The sequence below is a fragment of the Bidens hawaiensis genome, unplaced genomic scaffold (genome assembly GCF_021521415.1).
Source record: "Bidens hawaiensis isolate Kalapana, Puna unplaced genomic scaffold, B.hawaiensis_p1.1 tig00026879_1, whole genome shotgun sequence".
Lineage (NCBI taxonomy): Eukaryota > Viridiplantae > Streptophyta > Magnoliopsida > Asterales > Asteraceae > Bidens > Bidens hawaiensis.
This window is the reverse complement of record NW_027494335.1, coordinates 91,778-111,893: the sequence shown is the minus strand read 5'-3', so window position 1 is coordinate 111,893 and position 20,116 is coordinate 91,778. Positions and strand designations below refer to the sequence as shown.

Sequence of the window (20,116 nt, the reverse complement as noted above, 5' to 3'; positions counted from 1 at the left end):
AAGGAGATATATATAAATGCTCCATTTTAATAAACTAAACCTTTCACCAAATTGATGTAAATCACAATTCAAAACAACACCCTTTAGCCGTGTAACGACCTTCATCTCCTCTCTCTTCCCATTAACATTTAACACACGCAATTCGGATCACCCCCCGATTACACCCCCTCTTTACTCTCCTCCATTCAAACCCTCCAAATTTTCGACACAAAGACTCCATTCTTGTTCTTTTCCTACCAATTTCTGTCTTGAATTCCCAACAAAACCCACCTCCAAGATTCCCAAAACAACGCACCCTTTTGTTCTTTTCTTCAATTTTCCACCAATCTTGACCTCAACTGATTGAATCTTGATCTGGGTGTTGTTCAAGATTTGACCTTTTATGATAATCTGTTGAAAAAGTTGAAATCTTTGATGTGGTCCAAGAGTTGATTGATATTGTGGCTTCACAAAATGGGGTTTGAAGAGAATAAAGAAGGGGAGAAGAGTGGATTTGAAGAAAGCGGTGATGAGAAAGAAAACCATGGGAGTATGAAGAGGGTTGAGAGTGAGTCATCTTTGTATGAAACAGAGGATGATGCTGAAGATGCAGAAGGTAATAAGATTGAATTGGGTCCTCAATGTACACTCAAGGAACAATTTGAGAAAGATAAGGTACAACTGCTTTTAAAATCTTTAATTTTATATTCATATTCTTTTCTTGATAAGTTTTTATTAATTTTGGTTATTGTTGTTGTTTGGATATTAAGGATGATGAGAGCTTGAGAAAATGGAAGGAACAACTTCTTGGAAATGTTGATATCAATAATATTGGAGGTATGTATTTTTTGTTTTTTTTTTAAATATTTTGGAATTTAAAATATTGTTTGAATGAATGTGTGAAATGATGTAGTTCATGTACTAGAATGTGCTCAGTATAAATGCATATACAGGTGTTGTTAATATCTTAGAATTCAAAATTGTTGTTTGAATGTCAAATGCTATAATTCATGTACTAGAATGTGATCAATATAAATGCATGTACAGGCATGCATTTTAATGGAATTAATCAATGAATGCTGTCAAGAATAATGTTACAAAACATTTCCTTACCAATATTTAAAAAAACAAATAACAAAAAAAACTAATATGTAAACAAAAGAATAGCTTTAGCTTTGATTGTTATGGGCCTTATAGAGTTATTGGGCTTTTAGTTTCAGGCTTTTGTTAGCCATTGTTGGGCTATTGCTACTTCTATGGACCTGTAGCTTAGTTAGCCATAGTTGTTTTGTAAAGACTGGTGTTTTTTTTATTCTTTTTATTAATAAATCTGTTGTAAAAAAAAACAAATTTGAGATATGACCCATTGGATTTAGGATTTAGCCCATTTTTGTAACAAGCTAATTTGTTTAGCACATTTCCTATAATTAAAACTATAGTTTAAATTTCTTTTTTCCTTTTTAATTTTCAGAATCACTGGAACCGGATGTGAAGATCCTTAGCCTTTCAATAGTGTCTCCGGGCCGATCGGATATTATTCTTCCGATACCTGAAAATGGCAAACCCGAGGGCCGTTGGTTTACTCTGAAAGAAGGGTGTCATTACCACCTCAAATTCTCATTTCAAGTCAGCCATAACATTGTTGCAGGCCTAAAATACACAAACAATGTTTGGAAAACCGGTGTAAGAGGTAAGTCAACGAGTCAGGTCATGATCCAGTTTTATACATTTGGATTCATAGGTGACAAATTGTATTTATATTATGTTTGCAGTGTATAACATAAAAGAAATGCTTGGAACATTTAGCCCACGGCTCGAACCGTATACGTATGAGACCCCCGAAGAGACCACTCCTTCTGGTTATTTTGCGAGAGGCTCATATTCTGCTAAAACCAAAGTAATAGTTTGTATTATTTTTTACTTTTGAAGTCAAACCCGCGATATTTTTAAAGTTAAATCTTTTATGTTGTTTTTGTAGTTTGTGGATGATGACAACAAGGGCTACTTGGAGATCAGCTATTCATTTGATATCCGGAAGGATTGGGCGAATGCTGAGTAGGCGAAAGGCGAGTGTTTTTCATAGTACAATGTTAGAAAACCTTAAAAGAGGTTCTGATTTGTTAGTGTGATATGATATCTAGGCAAGTTCAATTCTTGTGTTGAAGCCATAAGTGAAAGGCTTGTTTTGTGTTTTTTTTTCCGTGTTTGTGTGCTCGAATTAATCACCAATAAAGAGTGGAATTAAGGTTAGATGTTCTTAATCTTCCCTTTGTTTGAAGGTTTATTTGAGGTTTAATTGTTGAATTTATTTTTCCCATTTGTATTTATAGTGTGCAATATGAAGTTGTTTATGCTAACTGACTGATATAATACTGGTTGCTGTTAGAAAAGGCCTTTAATACCAAACGAACTTAACACGACATTTGTAAGTTGAGTTTAGGCTAAGCGAGTCCAGATCAGTTTGGTTGAATCTAGTCATCCATTAACATGTTTAGCTAATGGAGCAAATTACAATGCTCACAGGCTGACACGTTTAGTTTTATGAAACTTTTAAAACATGTGTTTATCCTATAACTTAAATTTGTAGTCCCATAATCTGTTAATTAGTTATGTTTGTTTTTAGTTTTATCGAGTCAAACAAAGTCGTTTATTTCTTGTTTAGTGTCGGATGATGCATAGTTACCTAATTCGCGGTACGCCTCGGTACGGGTTCGCGAATCGGGTACGCAATTCGTAGATGCTTACGTTTTCGGAACTAAAATAAATACAAACTAAGTCTCAACAAATATATAAACTATTCTTACTCGGGCTAATTACTTAATTCGGAACTAAAATAAATAATTTAGTTATGACATACGAAAATATAGGTTGATATATAAATTCATATGATTTCAGTATCTTCCAACAACTTCTTTAAATATGTAGTTGACACAAGGTAGATACTGCACCTTTCTGATCCGCATGTTCTATTGTTCTAAACCAAAGTATTAACTAACCTTAAAGATTAATTAATTATGTTTTAGACCCCAATCTTCATTGCATTTGCACGTGCCTTCATATATATTTTGTTAATTTAATCTTCTAATTTAAATACTTGATTGCCTTCCTGATTATTTTAATTGTTTAATTGATAAAAAGGCGGGAGAAATTATGTATACTAAACATAGATGGTCTGGACTCGAGTAAAAGAAAATAAAGAAGTGAAATTAAGGACTATATTAGAACACAATGAAAAATATAAGGATCGATCTTTACAGTTTATAGAAGCTATAGGTGACAAAATGACAAGTTAGTTGAAGATGATGGGTTAAAATAAACAAATACGATACACTTTTGAGAATCATAATATAGGGTTGAGTTATAATAAGAAGTAGGGGTGTTCAAAAGTATCCGAATCCGAATTCAAATTCGCATCCGAATTATCCGATTATCCGTATCCGAACTATCCGAAAATTCGGATATCCGAATCCCGGGTATCCGAAAATTCGGATTCGGATATCAATTTTCAGATTTTTCGGATAGTTCGGATATCCAAACTATCCGATATATTAATTTTAATATTTTTTAATTTTATTTTATATAACATAAACAAGAAACCTCCATCTGATTAAAATACATCCCTCTTTTCTTCTCCAACCTCAAACCCTAGCCTCCACTCTCCTCTATAGATCCAGCCTCCAATCTCCCACAACCACCGTCGGCATCGACCACCGGCGTCAACCACTTGTCCGGCTCAACCCCCACTCCTCCACGACTCTGTCAGTCACTAGTCCGGCTCCCTTCCACTCGTCAACGAGTACAAACCTGAACCATCTTCTTCGTCGTTCAACTCACAACTCTCGTCGGTCTCTATTGTATTTCAGGATTACAGATCTGCATCCATCGTCATCTTTCTTTTGTTATTGAAATGTAAATCTGGAATTTTATTATGATTTTGAATTTCCTTGTATTTTTAACCTTTTGAATGAAATATATGAAATGGCTAATTTGATGATGATCTGGTGATTGTCTGATTGATACAATAGCTAGAATTTTCAAGTTTTTTTTTTTAATTTTGTTTTAGATTCCGGATATCCGGTTTGATATCCGAACGGATATCCGAATTTTCGGATATCCGAAAGTCGGATATCCGAAATTTCGGATACAGATTCGGATAGTGATTTTCACTATCCGAAAGGTTCGGATATCTGAAATTTCGGATATCCGGTTTTGAACAGCCATAATAAGAAGATTAGTTTTCCTAGGAAGGATAGGAAATAATCTTGTCCATTCATTTGAGAATTGAATTGTTGAGATTAGATTAGAGATATCATCAAGTGTAAAACAAGGGTAAGGACATAATAAGGATAACACATTTGTTGACTTTTTCTCTTCACATGCAAGGCACATGTCAAATTCTCCCATCATTTTAAAACGTCAATAACTTTTTTATACGATATTTTTTTTTAAAAACAATTTCACCATAAAAACGAGTGTTTCATTATCTTTTATATGAGTACCATATTGCTTTATAAAAATAAAAAAAAATTCGTGGGTTTTTACAAGGTGTGTTTTATCATAATTGTGTTTTACAAAATTGTGTTATACAATTATGTTTTATTTTTTCATAGTGTTTTTTGCATTGTGTTTTTTACATTGTGTTATTTAATTGTGTTTTTGTCATTGTGTTTTTATTTTCATAGTGTTTTTTCCATTGTGTTTTTTACATTGTGTCTTTTTTATAGTGTTTTATTTTCCGGCGAAATTTCTGAAGATTTTTCCGGTAAGGTGGTGGCGGTGGGCGGTGGTAGTTGTAGTAGATGAGTGAAAATTTAAGTGGGTTTTAATTAAGTGGGTTTTTGAAATTAAATTAAGTGGGTTTCAATATTAAGATACTAGACTAAAATACCCTTCTTCCTAGCCTTCTTAGGAAAACCAAACTTCTTATTTGATCCTTTCTCTCATAATATAAACAATTTGTATGTCATGTTAATATAAATGTTATGAATTTTAGGAGTAAAATACACCGGTAAAAAGTGAAAAGAAATTCAAGGTTATTTAGAAAGAAAAAATAAAATAAAATAAAATTTAGTCATGATGGGTTTCGTTCAAGGATACCAAAGATCATACTCCCTATCACGTTCCTCGTTCAAAAATGACAAAGTTTACGTTTCTAGTTCATATCTCCATCCATGATCTCCGTATTTGTTAAGTCTATCCTCGCCTACAAAGGGGTTTGGGGTCCCTAAATATAGGACTAGGGAATTTCCGTGTAGTATTTAAAAAAAGCTTCAATGAATTATAATCACGAATCAATAATCACAATTCTCACCCATTAAGCAACTAAAATAAATTTGTATGATTAATCATAATCTAATCATAACACTGACACAATATTAAAATACTAGTTTTAGAGCCCGTGTAACATATGTGATTATCCAAATTATAAAATTACAAGTAAATAAAATAATTACATAATGTATATGAAAAAAATGTATTACATCTATTGTTGTATCTACACTGTGTGTATATAAATTGATTTTATTTATATCATAAAATGATTTTTTTAAATGAACTTTATAAAAAAATGCACGTACAAAAACGTACTCGAGAACGCTCCTTTTATTGAAACTTTCATTGTCAGTATCATGTATGTATAATTGAAAGAATTCAAGAAGAAGACTTCTCATACAATAGTAATACAATAGTAGTTCTGACCATTAAGCCTAAATACTGGAGGAGCGTTACCTTTATTGACATATTAATTAATTTACAACTCGTAGAAGGAAATGAGAACATTAAATTATAATGACGAATGTTTTTCAAGAACTATATTTTTCTGATCTAAAACCATCAAAAAGATTTTGATAAGTTTGACAACATAAAAAATAACATGTTAACCCATTAAATTTTGTGGATATTTTGTTTCATTTAAGCATAGTTTGGCATAACATGCTTCGGATACAACGTTCTGATCACCATTGAAGGAAAAGTTAATGCTGACATAAATGTTTGAATTTTGATAAAAGTTAAATACTGAAGGAGCGTTACCTTTATTGACATATTAATTAATTTACAACCCGTAGAAGGAAATGAGAACATTAAATTATAATGACGAATGTTTTTCAAGAACTATGTTTTTCTGATCTAAAACCAAGGAAAAGATTTTGATAAGTTTGACAACATAAAAAAATAACATGTTAACCCATTAAATTTTGTGGATATTTTGTTTCATTTAAGCATAGTTTGGCATGACATGCTTCCGATACAACGTTCTGATCACCATTGATGGAAAAGTTAATGCTGACATAAATGTTTGAATTTTGATAAAAGTTAAAAGCATTGATAGGCCTAGGGATGACTTGTCGTAAGTGTTTACTATCTATTCTTAAATTTTAATAGTCGAGTGAAAAATATTCAATTTACCAAATCCCGAACCTTTTAATTTTTTTGAAAAATGTCCTTAAATATAAATTTGAAGCCCAAATAATGTCTAAAATTCTAACTTTCATCCGTTTGATATTTTCAAGTCAACACTTTGAACCCGTAACAAATTTGACGATAAATTTATTTGCATACTCAAACTTTTAAAAAACTCAGATTTCTCATTTTTGACCCATAACATTGTTACATCCCGGTTCCCGTTTCGGTTAATAGAATAATAATATTAAATTATTATGATTTGGGGTTGAATTGGCTTAAATAGATATGGGTAATGGACTTGGACTAAAAAGGAAGGAAGATAGACCATGGGCTTAAGCCCATGACCCCTAATATTTAAACCATAATTACTCATTAATCCATCCATTTTCCACTCATCCCTTACACCCAAAACACACACTTAAGCTCTCTCTCATCTTCATTTCTCTCTAGCCGAAATAACCAAGAAAACCCGAGCATCGATATGAGGTAATAACGTTATGATATTATATGGATCCAAACCCGCTAGATCTAGTCGCTAAACGACGAGCCGATACCCTAAACCGTCAGAGTCACGAGATTTGGATGGAATCAGGTATAAACCGATCGAAGGACGAGCTTAAGGGTCACCCTAGCTCGGATCTGGAATGATCGAGGCGAAAAACGGTGAAAACGGTGAAGAAATAGGTTTTTCCGGCCACCTCCCGTTTTCCCCCATGGCGGCGCCAGAAAAAGGCGTACGAGGATAAGGTAATGTCAGAGAATGTTCTGACATTCTCTGACCTAACCCTAATTCGTCACTGAAAAATAACGAATGAGCAGCAATTCGTTATGCTCATTCGTTAAGGAAGAATAACGAATGAACATCCATTCATTATGCCCCTTTCGTCAAAGAAGAATAACGAATGAGCAGCCATTCGTTATGACCATTCGTTAAGGAAGAATAACGAATGAACAACCATTCGCTATGTCAATTCGTTATAATAGAGAATTAATGAAGGAGCCTCTTTCGTTAACGAACTGGATAACGAATTAAGTTTGTAAGAATGACAGAAAGGTCCCTGGACTTAGACAAGAATGATTTAATTACATTGAAGCCCTTGGACTTTATTAATTTATGAAAGATACCTTTAAAAGGTTAACGAGTAACGATTAACTAATCGGTTAACGAATCAATGAAGTAAAACCAAATTAGACGCGTAAGTTTAATTAAGTAAATAGTGAGAATGGCTAGAGTGGTTTTTAATATTGTGTTTATTAAACAGTTAGCCGCCACAGATAAAGAAAAGGATAACCATTAACGGTGAACGTAACAAAACTCAGGTGAGTTTCTAGCCCCACTTCCTTGTTATGTTTTCGGGGCTGTGTGCATACTCAATGTGAACGTTAATACACTTAACTTAAATGGTAAGTGTATGCTATAATGATTGATGTGATAGTATGTATGTTATGAATGAATGTTTGTCGGTGCGTGAACGATCTTCAGATGTTGCACGTATCTACAGGGAAGGTGATGTATAGTATGCCTAGTATAAAATATGTATGTATGGAAGTATATAATGAAATGAGTATGTATGAAAGGATGATTATATAAAGAAAGGTATGTATGGTTATAGATCAGATGGAAGGTATGGTTAAAAAGGGAACAAACCCTAATAATATCTGCGAATGTAGGGAACATACCCTAATAATATCTGCAAAGGCTATAGGGCGGAATGCTCTTTAAAACGTATATGTATGAATGAAAGTACGTATGTATGTAAGTATGTAAGAACAGATGAAGGTATGTATCTTCGGATGCATATGTAAGTATGTGAATGTATTGTACATTGTCTGAGTAACTAGAACTCACTCAACGTAGCTGACTTTTAGTATGTACGCAGGTAAATCGACTTGAGACAGCTGGCTTAAGGGAGACACATGGCAGGATTTGAAGAGGCTGGCATATGAAGATTTGTCATGATGTTTTGATACTATCTTTTATGTTATCTTTTAAAAGACAAGTTATGAACGTTTGTAATGAATGGCTGACTTTTATTATTATTCGGCGAAAGATTTAATTAACTCTGATATTTAGAACTGCGTTTATGAGTAAATCCAACGCTAAAGTATGGTACCGGGATCGGTGCCTTACAAACCAATTTTGACCCAAATGTAGTTAACTTGTACCAAACTGTCACACCCCAAACTAAGGCGAAAATGCCGAGGCGTGGGCTGATTGTTCACAGCTCTCAAGGTACTATCATGCAATATTTAAAATCATAATAACTATTAAACTAAATTCAAATAAAACCAAAGATATTTAAATACAAAATCCATAATTCAAATAAGTCAAACAAAACAAATAAATCAAAGTTCATAATGTTTTTTATTCTCTATATCATGTAAATCCTAAGTTTTTCTTCCAAAGCAGCTTGAACATCATATCACACGATGACCTGCATATGCGTTAAAAATACAATAGGTTTGTCAAAACGAGGTTGAGTGAGTAGCACACCAGATTTGGTGTATATAATAATAAATAAAAATGCAACATTGTCAAATGAGATTAGCAAATCAACCAATGAGCAAGTAAATGAGCTGTCGATAAGCACGATGCCAGATCAACTGGACGATGACTATTACGACGGTCATATGATCATACTATTATGAGATTATGTTGTATCTCTCCGAATGAGATTCAAATAGAGCATGCAAGCACATAACAAGTAAGGTATAAATTGTTAAACACAAGTGACAAACAGTTGCAATTTGCGTATTAGATAATAGGTTAAAATATATATTAATGCATACGTCCCCCAAAACGGTAAACATAAGTGTAAATTGGGGAATGTGATACTCACCTGATCGGATGAACGAAATATAAGTGATGATGTGGGAATGATGAAGCCTTCGGGATACACCGACAAATATTCCTAGTTAAATATAAGTAATATGAATTAATTATTAAAGATATAGCATGATTTAATGAATTAAGATTTCGATGTGGTTTGAGTTAGGTTTTTGATTAGAATAGTTATTGATCAAACGATTGATTTTTATAGTGATCATTATTGCAAAGATTAATATTATTGATTATCATTTATTTATTAAAATCATTATTTTTAATATTTATAAAATCACTATTGTTTACTTGATATGATAAATATATAATCAACTTTATAAACTAATAATTTAAATAACTAATTTTAATATATAATATACTTATATCTATTCGAATAAGTAAGATGCCAATATATAAGTTTTTAAATAAATAATTATAATATGTAGTAATGCACATAAAAATATTTAATTAATATTTATCTTGAATCTTTAACGGAATTCAAAGGTAAAGATATATTTAACACGTTTATCATGTTTATTATGTTTTTGTTTAGAAACAAATAATATCTATATAATAAAGATAACCCACGCTGGGTCAGGGGGGTTCGAACCCGCGCCCCTGACTGATACAGAGACTCTAACCCACGCTGAACAGCCATACGAGCCAGATGGCTCAATTGGCTAAACATTTAAACCATTAATTTATGACTATAACCCATTATAAACCCCCAAATCAATTGCAAACCCTAGAACTATAATCGATTAACCTAGTTTAGGCTGGTTGAATTAACAATAGGGTAAATGAAATTGAATCAGAAATGAACCTGCTGTAAGGTTTAATTACTAAGATAATGACGGAATTGATGACGAAACACGAACACTCAGTCGCGGCCAAAGGGTTCAAAAACGTGATACTTGTAGGTAGTTTTAATGAAACTAAACTTAGGGTTTTTATTCGCCGTCATGATAAGAAGGTATATATGAGATCAATTGATTTTTGTGATGTCTAAATGGTGAAATCCCGAAATAAGAATGGCGGTTATGATATTTTTGTTAATTCGTATCAATTAGATCTTGTTTTCTCAATTAACTTAGACGGTGGAGTCATTTTAAGCATAGAAAACGATTTGGAGAATCAATTTCGTTTATAATACGAAGCTTATGGTACAAGTTAAGAAACAGGTTAGGGTTTAGGGTCAAATACGGGTTACAGGTTTGCTTCTGGATCACGAAAATGGGTTATTTGAATCTGATATGTGTAAGGCCCCGGTCCCGGTACCCTACTTTACGTTGGATTTACTCATAAACACAGTTTTAAATATCAGAGTTAATTAAACGTTTCGCGAAAATAAAATAAGTTAACCAATCATTACAAAACATTCATAACTTGTCTTTTAAACATAACTTAAAATATCTTATTTAAACATCATGACAGATTTTTGGAATGCCAGCCTCTTCAATTCCTGCCATGTGTCTCTCTCAAGCTAGCTGCTTCTGTCTATTTACCTGCGTGCATACTAAAAGTCAGATACGCTGAGTGAGTTCTAGCTAATGCAGGTATCATAGAATACATTTACATACTTATATGCATACATATCCGTAGATACATATTACTTACTCGTACATATCCGTAGATACATGTTACTAACTTAACCTGCTTATCTTTCTTTCGTACATACATAAGTACATACTTTTTTTCTTTCTTTCTTTCATACTTTTATATTAAATTTTACTTTACATACTCATACGTTATAAAGATCATTATGCCCTACTTCCTCGAGTATTATTAGGGATCGGTCTCTTTTCTTCCTCGGATATTATTAGGGCCCGGTCTCTTCTTACTCGAGTATTATTAGGGCTCGGTCCCTTTCTACCTGTAACCTTACCATTTCTTTCTTTACATTTATGTTTATAAACTTTCAAGCATACTCTCAATATTTCATATAACAAATATACATCATTCATGCATCATATATATACATATATATATATATATATTTATATATATAAATACACAATCTCATCTTATACAATCATCACATAAATCATGCATGGTATACACTTACCACTTAAGGTATGTGTATTAACTATTCACATTTAGGATGCACACAGCCCCGAAAACATAACAAGGAAATGAGGCTAGAAAGTCACATGCAAGTGATTACTTTATGAGTTTACGGTTATGCCCTTCTTGAGCTGTGCACATCTAACTGTGTATTAATCATAGTATCAAATAGCTACTTCTAGCTATACCATACTTCTAAGTTATTGCAACCCTCAATGAACAAGGGTCCGGGGGCAGCGCCCCTGGCAACGGGTTCAAGGGGCGGCAGCCCCTAGCGGGGTCCAAGGGGCAGAGCCCCTGGCTGGGGTTAAGTCTTTACTAAAAACCTCATTTGAAAACCGAAGTTCAATTATTTAATCAATTCAAATCTTCATTTTAAACGTTACCTTTCATTGTTAATTATTTCATATTTCATACAAGTCCATGTCTATCGTTTACGTACGTATGCGTTGTCTATCATTCGTTTATTCATAAAACCATTGATTCTGGCTTATAAGTCTTTCTCTCAACGTATAAGCTGTCTTAGCGCATAAGTCAACCTTTAGCGTATAATCCATACATACACGTTGCATACATATATGGCACACATGCATACATATACGACACACATGCACACATACACGCTACCATACATATACAGAACATGACACGTTACCATACATATACGGGACATGCATAGATACATGCTACCATACATATACGGAACATGCATACATACACGCTACCATACATATACGGCGTATATACTTATTCGCCGTATATGCACTGTTCAGCATTCATATACGCATTTTTGGGGTTTTTCTTTGATTCCGGCACTGTCAGCCGCTGTTAACCACCATGGTTGATCGGGGTTTGATCGTTTATAGTCTAGGTAGCTTCAGGGTGTCCAGATCTGAGCTAAGGTGGTCCTTAGGCTTGTTTTTGGTTGATTAAACGCCTGAAAAAAGCTAGATCTAGATCCAAATGACTCACACGACATCCTGAGGCCGTGGTGTCGGGTTCTAATATATTGGTACAGCTAAGATGAATAATTTCTTACCTTCAATTGGTCTCGAATCGTTGATTATAGCAGAGTAGAGAGTGTTTGACTTAAGTGTGTGTTTTTGATAGTGTAGGCTATGGTGTAGAGATGGATGGAAATGGAAAAGATTAGGGTTTAAGGGGTACTTATATTCCCTTAAGCCCATAGAACTAAGGTCCATATTTCCTTTTTAGTCCATATTTATTTTTATCTTTAAAGCCAACTTAACCTTCCATCTTTATTATTTTATTATTTCTCTACTAACAAGTAAACATTTTCCATCATAAATAAATAATATATTAAATATTATTTTTAGAAATTTCGAGATGTTACAATATGTTATAATAATAATATATATAAATTGCACATTAGTCCCTGGAGATAAAAGGTGGAAAAAAGTTAGACAAAAGTGTAGTTTGGGGTTCATATTGCCATAATTGGGAAGCTATATAAATAATTAAAAAAAATAATACTATAACCATAAATTAACTCGATAATCGCGATAAAATTTTCCGAACATCGAAATGGGTTGGGTAACGGTTAATAAAATAATAATTTAAAATTCGAGTTGTTACACAAACAATCTATTTACCAATTTTTGACTGCTAAAACCAAATTTAAGTTCCATAAAACCCGAAACAATGCTTGATAAAAAAATAAAAAATTAAATATGATAAACTTTGTTATATATGAAAGTTATTGGTATATAATTACTAAATTAACCAAAAAAATATACAGTTTATTAAATTAACCGAAAAAATAAATTGATAGATTTGAAGCATATATTTATAATAGATAAATTTGTATGACAATTTACAATAATTATAATAATATGCAAATGGATTGATATAAAAAAATGTCAACTTTTAAGCATAGATTTATGATTTAATAATTAAAAAAATTACTTTGTAAAATGAAAGCATGTTCGAGTTTTTTTTATAATCTTCAACATTATACATAGTAAAATATGTTAATCATAATATTTAAAATTATATATTCTTTTCATTCATTAACAAACATGGTTTGTTGTTATATTTGAATTTCACCAAGTATTTTGGAATATATAGTAACATAATATGTTAATATTTACTTTTATAAAAATGTATAAATATAATAAAAATAAAATGTAAAAGGAAAGTGAATATGAACATATATTAGGGTCAATTAATATCTTTGTTTTGAAGGAAATCAAGTTGTAAGGTTTAACAATAAACTGACGCGTGTCACAATTATTTTATTTTATTGGAATAGGTAGATAATGACTATTAAGATCACTCAGAACCCAATCCAATCCAATCCAATCCAATCCAATCCAATCTTTTGTTAAAAAAACTAATTTGTCTTTCTTTCATATATGCTACCCAACCCAACTCAAATTATCACACCCATTCACAATCCAACCTAACACAATATCTTGTTATAATAAACATGCTTTATGATTAATTTTTATTTTATTAAAGATATTAGAAGTATTAAAGATATATTTCATTTCGGACCTTCTAAGTTATCAATAAGTTGTAACCAATAAAAATCTTATGTTAACAAAATATTTTTTTTTGAAATAATTCTATTTTTTTATAAAACTTATATCGTAATATTCACAAAATAAGCGAGACTGCATATTTTTAAGGTTAAATATTGCAAATTATTAATAAAAAAATTGAATTATAAGTAAAATTAAATGTTAGGAAGAAATAAAGAAAAAAAAATAGAAAAGTAATAAGAAAAGTAAATAATAAAACATGCTATCAATTGGGTTGGTGCAACAGGTGATCCACTGCAGCGCAGTGGTGAAACCTATCTCGGTGAAGGCTTGGCCCGGGGTTTATCTCGGGTTCGAGTCCGGGGGGGGGGGGGGGAGGGCGTGGTTTAACCCATTCCACGAGGTTTCCACGCATCTGGGGTGTACCGGCAGTGGCGTATCCTGATTACGGGAATTTGACCAGTACCGGGTTTGAAGGGTCTCTATTGGTCGTTCAAAAAAAAAATTGGGTTGGTGCAACGAACAGGTTGTGGCTTTGGCTTGCAAACAAATGTTTTTTTTTAAATACAAGTGGAAACCAACCATCGGTGGAAGCAGAAGGGGATGTGGTGGGGGTCAGAGGGGTTCTCTGACCCTGCGGCCGGCCAAGGTTCCACTAGTATAGTATTTATCAAAGTTATATTTTTTGTCCAGCGACGGTTATTAGATACATCTGTGAAGGTTGAAAGAGAAGAAGATAAATAGTTAAACATGAAAGAATGAAGTTTTTTGGTGTAACACCTCAAAATTTTCGAGCCAAATCTATCAACCTCAAAAGTCAAAAGACTAAAAATGTAAAATTTGAAGATTTCGACCAATCGCGCTACACGACGGATCGGAAACAACCCCGTCGCGGTACGTGAAGGGAGTATTTCAAAACCCAAGAATGGGTTGTGTTTCGCTATGCCACACCCCAACCTAATGACGGAACATACCAGGGCGTATCAATATTTGTATCATAGCTCAAAGAAACTAAATTAATAATTAGTGTCAATATCTACTTTCTTTCATTTATATCAAAATACACAAAGTATTTAAAACAAAAGAAATTACAACATTTAAACTTTTATAATTTTTAGCCTAAAGTATGATCTAAGTTATCCACTTCAAATAATCCGAAATAACAACCTACAATATGCGTACAAATAATTTGTAAGCAACACATATTGAGCGAGTAGTTCACACTTTGGTGTAATTATAATAATATTGAAAAATAAACAATTCCTTGTGTATGTGTATAGAATCAATGAATATAAACAAGTATATGTGTCTTTTCGATCATGCCACTAGATTTCAGACATGTCTATATGGACGAATTCACAACCAATAAACAACATAAAGTAAAAGTAAACAATTGTGTCTTTTCGAACATGCCACTAGATTCGGACATGTCTACTCGGACAATGTATGATCATACTATGGGGATGAGGATGAGATACCAACCAAGCATAAAAGTAGTAAACACATAATTCATATAGCAATCAACAATTAATCGAGCAATATCACAACCACACAAATAGAGGAATTGTGTTTGAGTGAAATAATATTATAATAGTATCTAGTACGGCATAATGCCCTAAAACGAAATAAAGAAAAAGGGGAAGTGATTACTCACTTGAAATAATGTGAAGCGGTAACGAGAAGATGGTAACGGTTAAGGCGAAGATAAGTTAGTTAGATCCACGAGGAGTCTCGACGATAAGTCCTAATTATAAGGGTATGGTTAAATAATTAACCTAATGATATAAACGAAACAAGGCAAGGTTGCAAGGGTTTATAACGGATTTGGGATCGAAAATGCGTTAAATATATATTTTACATTAATTTTATAAAATTGTAATAAAAAGGTAATCAATATAAAAAAATTTGCACGTTAGATGTAGGCTTAAATTAATAATCTTCAATTTAATATTACATATATATTTATCAATTAAACAAAAGATCTCGTTTTTAAAAGCCCAACGATGTTTGATCTATCTAAACGAGTAAAAACAACGTAGATTATTTATTTACTTTCTAAGAAAACTATATATTTACAGTTATAATATATATGTATATATGTGTAGGGGAAGGTTCATGTAAATTTTAATCTTAACATGAGAACATAGCAAATAATACAAATTTATAAAAAAAAGAGAAAGTAAGAAACAATACCAATCTACATAAACAATGATTTATAATAACAAAGAAAAAACCTAAAAATTAAAACAAAAGAATCAAAATCAATAACAAAATAATAACAACAAATACAAGCAAAAACTTATAACAGCAAAAGAAAAAAAATCTAATAATAACCACATAATATAAATAAGCAAATACTTATAACGTCTCGTAATCGAAAATTAGCAAATACAAACAAAAAATAACAGCAAAAACTTATAAAAAAACCTAATGATAACAGGAAATTAGTTCTCACTATTTTCATGTTTAAAATAAAATATATTTGATCAGGTTTCTAGCGTATATATATGAAAACATTTAAATGAAAAAAAATTATAATAATGTTGAAATTTTAGAGAAGATAGGTTTATGTAAAAATATTATATTGGTTATATAGATTTATCAATATATATATATATATATATATATAGAGAGAGAGAGAGCAATGTTATAATAAAAATTTAAGAGTAGTTTTATTATATTTAATATAAAAAAATATTATTACATATATTAATCACAAGTTTACATATGTGTAAAATTATATACTAACAAATTTACATGGGTAAAAAAAACTAATTTTCAAAATTGTAATCGTAAATATAGATATAAAATTGATAAAACTACACTTAAATTACATTATCATAAAAAATGTTTTATAAAAAAACGTTCGTTTTCAAGGGTTCCTTCAATTTCTTAAATAATTTAAGAGTTCTGTAATGATACTCATCCTCTCTATATATACATAGGATTAGGTTCATTTCAAAAGTTTTTTTAGTGCGAAAAGTAGTTACAACCAATCATATCTTTTATTTTTATTTTTTATTTAAATTATATATAAGGATATATTAGTAATCAATCATAATCTTATATTTGGTAAGTATTAATTGTAGAAGGTTTCAAATTTTTTAATTACTGTGTACAAATTTTTGTTGTTTGGAATTACATAGCATGTAAACTTGAGTTAAGTGGGTAAAGAGAACTATGCATTTTTTTATAATGTTAGTGGGTTATTCGTTTTATATACAAAATGCACCGGCAAGTTGCATTCTAAAATGCACATTATATCCAACATGTAATCTACTCTAGCCTACATAGACTACCAAGATCTGTGTAGATATGTATGAATACGATTGATGAATGTTTCTTTCAATTTAGATGATGGTAAACACAAAAAACACGGGACCAAACATATTGAAACCTATTTTAAATTGCACAAATAGATATGACGGGATAATATTTACAATACACCAAACATTGTTACATATTTTAAATAAAATAAACACTTAAATATCTGACCTAAACATTATAACATATTTTAAATAAGAACAATTTAATTACTCGACAATTGATTCTTTTCTTCATTATCTTCTACTCTTTTATGTTTCTTGTAGGTGCGAGAATCAAGATCGTTAACATACTTAAACCGCATGTGTAACAATGTTTTTGGTTTCTTACTTTGGACGTTGGATTTATTCATAAACATAGTTCATAATATCAGAGTTAATAAAACATTCACGGAATATTAAAACATTCAAACCATTCTATTATATAACCATCCATTCTTGTCTTAACGAGCATTCAAAACATTTAAACATAAAAAATTGTCTTTAAATTAACATAACGTTTCTTGAGATGCCAGCTTCTTCAAGATCATGCCATGTGCTTCCCCTCATGCGAGCTGCCTCAATCTACTCACCTGCGTGCATACTAAAAGTCAGCTACACTGAGTGAGTTCTAGTTAATCATACAAAATACAATCTGTTCTCATACTTGTACACGTGCCCAAAGGTGTGTACTTTATTCATACTTTACTTTACACACATATCTATCCATACTATTTAAAGAGCCTTCCGCTTGATAACTTCACAGATATTTTAAGGGTTTGGTCCCCAACATCACAGATATCATTTCGGTCTGGTTCCTACCATCACAGATATTATAAGGGTTTGGTCCCCATCCTCACAGATATTACTAGGCTCTGGTCCCTATCCTCACAGATATTATTAGGGCCTGGTCCCTTTATTTCATGTAACTGTACCATACCTGTTCTTACATACTTTTCTTGACAATACGTGCAATTTCCAAAGAGCGTTCATGTACCACCAACATATCATACATACATTATTCATACATCATCTATACTCATACATACATCATTCATACATCATATATATCAATCATATCTTTAAGCTATCCATTGACGATACATGCAATATCCGAAGATCGTTCATGCATGGTCAAGCATTCATTCATACATAAATCATATAAGACATACACTTATCACTTAAAGTAAGTGTATTAACTAATCACATCGAGTATGAACACAGCTCCGAAAACATAACAAGGAAGTGGGGCTAGAAACTCACCTGAACGCAATTACGTTCACCGTTTATAGTTAATCCTTTCTTGAGCTGAGCACGACTAACTGTATAATCATACATATATTAAATACGGCTCTAGCTCTTATTATCATCTACTTAATTGATCTCATGTATCTAATCCGGTTTTACTTCATTGGATCATTACCGATTAAATAATCGTTACTCGTTAACCTTTAAAGGTATCTTTCATAAATTATCAAAGTCCAAGGGTTATTGTGTAATTATCTCATTCTTTTCTAAGTCTAGGGACTGTTCTTGTCATTTACTTAACTTCTAGCTCGTTACTTATTCTTAACGAATTGGGTTACTGATGTACATAAAAATATACATCTTTTCGGCATCAAATAATCTCTAAAAACTGCAATTTCTATTAAACAACATATCATAAAAGGCTACTTATCATAATAAAATGTAATTTCATGTGAAACCAATCCCCAAACGAAGAAACAAGCGAAAAGACGTAGACAAACAGAAGAAAACACAAGAAGAACAAAGAAACACGCCCCCATACTGCTAAACACCAGAAAAGACAAAAATCTACAAGAAAACACAAAAACTGGGAACAAAAGCACGAGGCCATGCCTCTCAACCACGGGGCAGTGGTCACCTTTTAGAAACGACAAAATGAAATTAGCACATGTCATAAAAATGCACGGGGCCGTGCCTCAGGAAGCACGGGTCGTGGTGAGTTATCATGTATGATCTGACAACATGCAACTGGGACACGTAGACACGAGGCCGTGCTTTTATCTCTAGACAGCCTATAAATAGAGGCTCTTGTGCCATTTGAAGGGTGTGCCTTGAAAAGAGTTCTATTCGGTTTTCTCTTATAAAAACACACACTAACACTCATACTGAAGATCTAGTGAAGAGTTTGAAGGCTTGGAGGTCATCACCATCAACCATCATCATCATCATTAAGAAGGAAGATTCATCTACATTTGGTTAGATTGTTCTAGTTATATCATGTGTTTATTATTATCATCCATCCTAATGTTAATCACCATGCTCATTATGAGCTAAACTCCAATTACCATCTAAAATCTATGAAGAATCTTTATTTTACTTGATGATTATTTAAAACATGTGGTGTAGTCTAGTAAAGTACATGGTTATCTTACAATTATCTTTTGATGAGAAATGTTTCACCATCATAAAATATTAATTCAAAGTTGGTGATTGCCAATTATATTGGCAATCGTTCATGATCGATTCATGTTCTTGAAAGATAGAAATACTTTGATACATTATCGAAACATGGATCCTTATATTGTACTTAGAAATGATGAGATATAAGTTATGATGTATTTCTCTAAGTCTTGGTGATCTAAAAATGGCTTTGCTTAGGATATCATGCTAGTAAAAGAAATCATATGTTAATGGAATGTGTAAGTATAACCTACTTAAATCAACCAAGGGGAGGTTGTGTGAGTTAAGTGCAACCACCCGAAGTTGTTAGAATTGGTATTTGAGAAATCGAAGTCAATTCTAATCTTTCTACTTTACGAAACTACTTGTCAACTTAAATTGACATTCTTGAGGTAGCATGACATTAGGAAAGGATGGACTTTAAAATGCGCATGTTACCTCCTTAGTGCCAAAGATTCTCACTTAAGGCTTAAGGAGATATCTATCATATATTGCTACGACAAGTTTACCACATGTTTGAATATTAATTATCAATGCTAAAATGGAGTGGATTCTCGATCTTAGATGGTAACCTTCACGTAATTGAAATACTCGTTTAGAATCTCTCGTCTTGATCA

General features: G+C 32.0%; 1 protein-coding gene across 1 annotated transcript; it reads left to right on the top strand.

The window, feature by feature from the left end:
• The first annotated feature begins 270 nt into the window (after nt 1-270).
• LOC143574284 (rho GDP-dissociation inhibitor 1-like) lies at nt 271-2,332 on the top strand. Its single transcript, XM_077058941.1, has 5 exons — nt 271-654; nt 750-816; nt 1,451-1,669; nt 1,752-1,876; nt 1,958-2,332. Exons 1-5 carry the CDS (start codon nt 454-456, stop codon nt 2,036-2,038), a joined length of 693 nt encoding a protein of 230 aa, XP_076915056.1. The 5' UTR covers nt 271-453; the 3' UTR covers nt 2,039-2,332.
• The last annotated feature ends 17,784 nt before the right edge of the window (nt 2,333-20,116 follow it).